Source organism: Microcaecilia unicolor, chromosome 5 (assembly GCF_901765095.1).
Source record: "Microcaecilia unicolor chromosome 5, aMicUni1.1, whole genome shotgun sequence".
Lineage (NCBI taxonomy): Eukaryota > Metazoa > Chordata > Amphibia > Gymnophiona > Siphonopidae > Microcaecilia > Microcaecilia unicolor.
In genome coordinates, this window is record NC_044035.1 from 234,937,611 (window position 1) to 234,946,214 (window position 8,604).

Consider the following 8,604-nt stretch of genomic DNA (forward strand, 5'->3'; position numbering starts at 1 on the left):
AGTCCTGGTAAAAGTTTCATTGTCTGGTGTTTAGGCTGGATCATTGTGGCATGCTTTTTTGAACAGATAGGTTTTCAGTGATTTCCGGAATTTTGCTAGTTCATGTGTTGCTTTTGTGATGTTTGGTAGCGCATTCCATAGTTGCGTACTTATGTAGGAGAAGCTGGAAGCGTATGTTGATTTGTATTTTAGTCCTTTGCAGTTGGGATAGCGGAGATTCAAGAATGTGCATGCTGACCTTTTTGTGTTCCTAGTTGATAGGTCTATAAGGTCTGTTATGTAGACTGGGGCTCGCCGTGAATGATTTTCTGAACCAGGGTGCAGATTTTGAATGTAATGCGTTTTTTAAGTGGGAGCCAATGCAGTTTTTCTCTTAGGGGTCTAGCATTTTATTAATATCTTGCCGATTAAAAACCTGTGAAATGATGTTCTCTTAGGGGTCCTTTTACTAAGGTGCACTGAAAAATGGCCTGCACTAATGTAGGTGCATGTTTTGGACACGATCAAATCCATTTTTCAGCACACCTGTAAAAAAGGTCCTTTTTTGCCGAAAATGGATGTGCAGCAAAATAAAAAATTGGTGTGCGTACATTTTGGGTCTGAGATCTTACTGCCACCCATTGACTTAGCGGTAAGGTCTCACGCATTAACCGGGTGGTAATCATCAGCATGCGTACAAGTCCAATTACCACCCGGTTAGTGCCTCACGCCAGAAAATAAACAATATTTTCCGGCGAACATAGCAGACGTGCATAAAAAATGAAATTACTGCCCAGGCCACACGGTAGCCGAGCGGTAGTTGAAAATTGATGCACGTTGGACGCATGTAGGTGCCTATGCAGCTTAGTAAAAGGGCCCCTTAGACTTAAATAAGAATGATAGTTAAAAAAAATAATAAAACATTTGCAAATTCTTGTATATTTGTGGTAATGGCATGAGCTACCATTAAGATGTTTTATTTTACTGTTAGAACAAATCCGCAAACAAGTGGAGAACTCAAACGCCCCACGGGAGAATGCAGGTATAGGAGAAAGTGGGATGGTTGACCACGGAACACCAAAAACTGGATAGATTGATCTTAAAAACACTTGTTTATTGGTGAAAAAAGACTCGACACAAACGTTGTGTTTCGGCCGTTAGGCCTGCATCAGGAGTCTCAGTCGACGGAGAACAGCTGATACAAACGTTTAAATCTATGTGGTACGGCGATCCATATAATGAGTCTGTTACTTAGTCACCAGAGAACAGCTGATGCAAACGTTGAAAGACACGTGGTTTGTTGATCTACGAGGTGGGTCTTTAAAAAGACCTTTTCAAAGAAACTTGCTCGTAGACAATTGGATTGAAGCTTCAATTGTCTACGAGCAAGTTTCTTTGAAAAGGTCTTTTTAAAGACCCACCTCGTAGATCAACAAACCACGTATTAATAACAGTTATTACCATTTTCCTTATACAGTGAAACCTCGGTTTTCGTTGACGTCGGTTTTCGTCGGTTTCAGATTTCGTTGATTTTTTTAACTAGAAATTTGTCTTGGTTTTCATCTGTTGCCTCGGATTTCATCAAAAAGGAAGGATGTCCATCTCCCAATTTATATTGGAAGATGGATGTCCTTCTCCCGATTCTGGGCATCCTCGTTAATTGCTTCAGTTTTCGTCGGTTTCGGATTTCGCCGATTGTTTATGAAAACCGAGGTTTCACTGTACTTATGTATCCCCTCTGCACGGTTCATGTGGTGAGTTCTCGGCCCCATCAGAAAATGACTAATTATAACAACAGTATTATCATAGTCATTGGTGGTGTTGTGATTATCTTCCTGTACACAATAATGTTACTTTCTTTTTCTCTCTCTTGGATCATTCAGTGACTTTCTCTGCTCTGCCAGAAGATGATGCTGAGCCCGGACCAGGCTGACTCGGATCATCCCTCGGCTCAGTCAGACCCCGAATCCCTGGCCAGTGACCTGAAAGTGGGCTGCGTGTCTGACCTGGAGGCAGGGGAGAGCCGAGGCCGGATGGCACACCCGCAGCAGCTGAGCCGAGAGGAGAAGCGCCGTCGGCGTAGGGCCACAGCCAAGTACCGTTCAGCCCACGCCACCCGTGAGCGGATCCGCGTGGAAGCCTTCAACGTGGCCTTCGCAGAACTCAGGAAGCTACTACCCACACTGCCCCCAGACAAGAAGCTGTCCAAGATTGAGATTCTGCGCCTGGCCATCTGCTATATCTCTTATCTGAACCACGTGTTGGACGTATGAGGAGCCCCTGGAGTCCAACCAGGGGCTCATAATATATTCTGCTCTCTAGGGAGGGGTCAGATGGGCAAGGGGCATCCCATGCTTCCTTCAATCTAATTCCAGAATTAACCCCTCTCCCTCCCTTTCATCCAAAATCAAATGAGATTCTGACTAATAATGTGGTGTAACTGTTACTCAATGAGTTCTGACACAACTGGCACTGTTTAATTAGCACTTATCTAAAAGTAGACAGAGAAGCCACTAACTTAGGAAACAGGAGTTATCTGTAATATTTATTTATTTATTTATTTATTTACTTATTTATTTGTATTTAGTTATTCATTCATCATCTTCTCAAAGTTAAATTGAGAAAGAGGATGTGAACTCCATGAGAGCTACACACATTTCGTGGCTTTTCAGCCAGACGTGTTTGACCAGTATCCTCCTAAACTTACAACTATTTAGTCTGATTTGCTAATATTTCTTATTGTTTATATTATTGTTACAAATGTTGCCATTATTATCAGGACAATGCAGTCATTATGGAAAGGACTGATAGACTGGGAGGGAAATAAATGAACAGATTCTAATGAGAAAAAGGTGTAATGATGAAATCCATTGAGCAAAAGGATCAAACAAATGGTGGGGAAACAGGAAGGAATAGTGCAGAATATTTGGGGGGCATTTTCCCGGTAGGTTCCCCTGGGCTGATTGGAAGAAGAATCAGTTTGTGTGTGCTGAAGTGTAGATTTTGCTTAGAAAGTGAGAGGACAGTGGCGGATGCAGACTGCCCATCTGGATGTTTAGTGGGCTAAGTGCCCCTATTATACTCCCCCAAAACACATGAACTTGTGACCTTAAGTGCATCTCCTTGGATGCAGCTACAAATGTCATTTTATTTGGTATTATTTATTTATTTTGTTAAAGGCAATCTGCTGCCATGTGTTTCCCAATTGTCAATAAAGTAATAAAATCAGAGGCAGTGAAATGAGGTGGTCCAGTGGGGCCAGGTCCCCCCAATATTTTGCCTAACACAGCACCAGCAGCTAATTACCTCACTTTTGAGAGTATCTTTCAATTTTTTGAGGCTCATTTTCAAAGCACATAGGCTTACAAAGTCTAAGTGCTTTGAAAATATGCCTACATGTAACTTTGTTAAGTCTATGTACTTTAAAAATGAGCACCCTAGTCTCATTTATTGTCCCCAGTACCCAAGTTACACTAGGGAGTTCTTTTACAAAGGCGTGCTGAAAAATGGCTTGCTGTAGTGTAGGCATGGGTTTTGGGCGCATGCTGATCCATTTTCAACGTGCCTGTAAAAAAGGCCTTTTTAAAAATTTTTGCCGAACATGGACGCGCGGCAAAATGAAAATTGCTGCGCGTCCATTTTGAGTCTGAGACCTTACCACCAGCCATTGACCTAGTGGTAAAGACTCATGCGGTAACCGGGCGGTAATGACCTTCGCGGGTCAAATGCCACTTGGCGCGCGTCCGCTACGCGTGGCCGTAAATAAAAAATATTTTCCAGACGTGTATTGGACGACATGCACCAAAAATGAAATGACCACATGGTAGCCGGGCGGTAACTCCATTGTGGTGTGCGGCTTAGTAAAAATAACCCTAGATGTGTAGAATCTTTGTGAAGAGTTTCAAAGTATTTCCTCCCTACAAATGTTCCCAGAGATCTAGCCCAATGGCCAAGAGGTTACACTTCTGCCATTCCAAACAGAGACATTATTTTCTCTTTGTGAATATTTGTATAATAATAATGTTGGGTGTACATACTGTAGCTCCCTTTCCAGCAAACAGGATCCCAGTAAGGATAAAGGATAGTGTCCCAGAAGCATGTGTACAAACTAACCCCACCCCCTGTTTAAAAAGCCGCTCGGCAATGCTGACACAGCCTATTCAAAGCAAATGGGCTGCGTCGGCATCAGTGGCGTAGCTACGTGGGGCCACGGGGGCATGGGCACCCATAGATTTGGCCCTGGCCCCCCTGCCGATGACCCTCTCGACCCCCCCTCCTGCCGTCGCCGTCGGGTACCTTTGCTGGTGGGGGACCCCAACCCCCGCCAGCCGAGGTCCTCTTCTCTGGCGCAGCCGCGTTGCTGATCTGCAAGGCTTCGTTCTGTTTCTGTGAGTCTGATGTCCTGCAGGACGTCAGACTCACAGAAACAGAACAAAGCTTCGCAGATCAGCCAGCAATGTGGCTGCGCCGGAGAAGAGGACTTCGGCTGGCGGGGGTCGGGGTCCCCCACTAGCAAAGGTACCCGACGGTGACAGCAGTGGCAGGAAGGGGGTGTTGAAAGAGTTGGCGCCGGGGGGGAGGGGGTCAAAAATGGCAGGGGTTCGGCAGCACTGGGCAGGGGGCTAAAATGTGCCCCCTCACCTCGAGCTCTGGATCCCCCTCCCGCCGAAGTCTGGCTACGCCCCTGGTCGGCATTAGTGCATCAGCAGCCACTAGCACGACTTTGTAAACGGGGGGGGGGGGGGGGGCGGGGTTAAGAGTGTGCAGGACAAACATTTTAATTTCGTATCATTTCCATTTCATTTACAGGAATTTTCCTTTGCTTAGATTTAACTAACTATACTTATCGGCTTTACTTGCTCTTCAACCAAAGTCGCTATACCCAGCTAGCAAGTAACAGTGGAATTGCCAAACAATTTGAAAAAATAAGGAGGAAAAGGACTTCAGTGGCTAAGTCACGTCTAGACAAGCTTGGACTAATGACCTGCCCTCCTTTTTCATGAGTCTAAAGAAATCTCCTTTAATTAAGAATATTTTCAACATATTCTTTAAAGCACTCTTTGCTATTTGTATTATTTAATTATTGACAATTTAAACAGTCCATAAAGATTGAAGTCACCCAGGCACTTATCTGAGACGAGACTGCAACAGTGCAACGTCCTTTTCCTCCTTATTTTTTCAAAATTTTCAGCAATTCCACTGTTACCTGCTAGCTGGTTATAGTGCCTTTGTTTATATTTGTCATTGTTGTGTTTTTTGGGGGGGGGGGGGGGGGGGGAAGGAAGGTGGATTTTGTTTTAGATTTTTTCACTACGGGAACAATATTGTTAAACAGAGCGTACTTTTCACAAAGAGTGCACTCTTTCCTGATAGCTTATGCATGGACTGTTTGCTCATGCACAATGGTTCACACATGTGTGCACTTTCAGGAATGAATGTTCACTCTTTCGGATGAGTGTGCATTACTAACGCCCAGAAAAACCTGAAATTCAGGGTTGTTCCTGCTGTTTCAGGCAAAATATGACATAAAACGACAGAGGTCATTTCAAGCCAGTACACACCTCTAGTTTAAGCTTGAATTTTCTGACAACTTCTGAAAGGGAAAAATATAGAGGTTGATATTCAAAACAATTTAACCAGCCAGAAATGGCTCCTGGCAGGTTAAACCATTCCGCTTAACTGATTAGCACCACTGAATATCACCACAGACTACTAAACTCGAAGCCAGCTATTTGTGGGCAGTTCAGAGATGCAGTCAGCATGCAGTCAGCATGCAGTCACCGGCCTCCCACTTAGCCATCTATCCCCCCTTCAGTCTGTTCAGAACTCTGCTGCACGTCTCATATTCCGCCAGAACCGATATACTCATATCACCCCTCTCCTCAGGTCACTTCACTGGCTTCCGATCAGATACCGCATTCAATTCAAGCTTCTCCTTCTTACCTACAAATGCACTCAGTCTGCTGCCCCTCACTACCTCTCTACCCTCATCTCCCCTTACGTTCCCGCCTGTAACCTCCGTTCACAGGATAAATCCCTCCTCTCAGTACCCTTCTCCACCACCGCCAACTCCAGGCTCCGCTCATTCTGCCTCGCCTCACCCTATGCTTGGAACAACCTTCCTGAACCCTTACGCCAAGCCCCCTCCCTGCCCGTCTTCAAGTCTTTGCTTAAAGCCCACCTCTTCAATGCTGCATTCGGCACCTAACCCTTACCGTTCAGTGAATCCAGACTGCCCCAATTTGACTGCCCCTATCGGACCGACCGTTCACTTGTCTATTAGATTGTAAGCTCTTTGAGCAGGGACTGTCTCTCTTTGTTGAATTGTGCAGCGCTGCGTAACCCTAGTAGCGCTCTAGAAATGTTAAGTAGTAGTAGTATGCGGTTGACCACCTAAGTTAAGCGGCCATATTGGATTGCATAGAAGTCAGTCCTCCTACCTTTGGGGCCCTTTGACTAAGCGGCAGTAAGCCCAATGCAGGCTTACCACTTGCTATTCCAGAACTACCGCCGGACTACCGCAGGAGCCCAGCGGTAGTTCCCACCTCAGTGCCCGCCATTTCTAGTGCTACAAAAATATTTCTATTTTTGTAGCGTCCGTGCTTACACGGCAGCAATTGGGCAGTGCCATGCCAAGTTAACGTGGGATCCCTTACTGCCACTTCAATGGGTGGAGGTAAGTGCTTCCCTCAAAATGGCCACAGGGCAAGTGGTTCACTTACCGCACTCAGGAAACAGCAAAGGTGACTCATGAAAACGATGATATGATGATGCTGCCTCACGAGTCCTCTTGTGTTGTGTAACTCTGTCTGTTGGTGTCACTTCCTACAGTATAGAATTCCTAGTTTGATCACTTAAAATAAACTCTTGACTCGCGACACCTAATCTACAGTGTGTAATAAACTCTCAAGACTATATAGCATCATCATATCATCGTTTTCTTGAGTCACCTTCGCTGTTTCCTGAGTGTCCTTATCCCTGCAAAGTTTTGGCTCGTCTGTACTTTTTGTCACTTACTGCACTGTCATTTCCTTTCCTCAAGAAAAGGCAACCTTTTACCTGTTGCAGTAAAAGGGGGCCTCAGTAAGCATGAAAAACACACGCTGACACTATTGCAGGCCCCCTTTTACCACAACTTAGTAAGAGGACCCCTTTATGTGGTGTCGCCTGGGCGGTTAAGATAGCCACCCGCATAAACTCAGATATTCGATGCCAGTGTCCGGTCATGGCCTGACATTGAATATCCAGAAATAATACCGCCGGCAGCTAAAACAAATGCTCACTGCTGGCGGCTGACTACCTACCCAATAATTATCACTCATTTACAGATTCACACAAGGTATATTTCTCAAACATTTTTCCCATGTATATCAGGCCCAAAGGGAATGGTCAATGGTCACATAGACAGCTGATGTCAGAGTAATGAGGTGAGTCTCTGCCCTTCCAGTAACTCCAAAATCAGGGGGAAGGGGAAGGGAAGATGGGCAATGGATTTGCAAAAGGATGCATCTGTGATTCAATCGTGTTCTCTCCTGTGTGGGATAGTGATTTTGAGAGAATTCTTAATGGAATCCCTTCTAAAATTTCTCCCTTTGGAATTGTTAAGGGTGGGTTGAGTTTGGTGTTGGGATAATCAGAGTGAAACTTGATATGGACTGATACTGATCACCTGAGAAATACAGAAGTCAGTTTCCAAATGGTTTAGGATCTTAAATCAACCCTTTTTTCACTAGACTCCAAACAGTGAGTCTTTTGTAAAATACATTGCAAATTATGACCATGCCAACATGGACATCCCCTTTCCTACCTAAGCAACCTATACAAAACTGGGCTTGAAATCTGGGCAAAAGCAAAGCAGTCTGAAATTTAAGTGACCTTTTATCTTAGGCTGCCAACTTTGACTGAAAACAGGTGCCTAACTTAGGAACCTAACCTGGGAGAGATTTACTAACTTGCATTAACACATGTTATTGCTATTTCATTACTAGGAAATAGGTTCCTCTGGCAATAATGAAGCCTGCATTAAATGATGCACATTAAGGGGCCCTTTTAAGAAGCGGCTAAAAGGGAAGTACGGCCAGGCTACCACAGCAGCCCAGCAGTAGTTCCCTCCACCAGCTCGCACCATTTCCAGTGCTGGTGTGTACCCGGCAGTAATCGGTCAGTGCCACATGTTGCCCAGTTACCGCCAGGTTAGTGCAGTAGCTCTTACCACCACCTCAATGGGTGGCAGTAAGAGCTCCCCCCCCCCCCCCCCACACACACACACACAAATGGCTGAGCAGCAAGCGATTCACTTGCTGCACGGCCATTTCTTAAAGAAAAGAGAAGCCTACCTTTTACCCACTGCGGTAAAAGGAAGCCTTGGCACGTGTCAAAAACATGCACTGGCCTCCTTTTGCCGCAGCTTCGTAAATCTAGTTATTCAGTTTCTAAATTTAGGAGCGCAGTTTTTAGGAATGCAAGCTCTTAGAATTCCATTCAGATCGCCGTGGTCAAGTCTCCTAGACCTGGATCAGATGCACATATTTAAAGGTATACATTCCTATTCTAGGTATCAGGGAGCCACACCATCTTAGATTCTGTGCATACTGCATACATAAACAATCCAGGTCAATCTAGCTT

The 8,604-nt window shown here is 45.0% G+C and overlaps 1 protein-coding gene across 1 annotated transcript; it reads left to right on the forward strand.

Annotated features, from left to right (window-relative positions):
- Positions 1 to 1,886: 1,886 nt before the first annotated feature.
- NHLH2 (nescient helix-loop-helix 2) lies at positions 1,887 to 2,252 on the forward strand. Its single transcript, XM_030204950.1, has one exon. It carries the CDS (start codon positions 1,887 to 1,889, stop codon positions 2,250 to 2,252), a length of 366 nt encoding a protein of 121 aa, XP_030060810.1.
- The last annotated feature ends 6,352 nt before the right edge of the window (positions 2,253 to 8,604 follow it).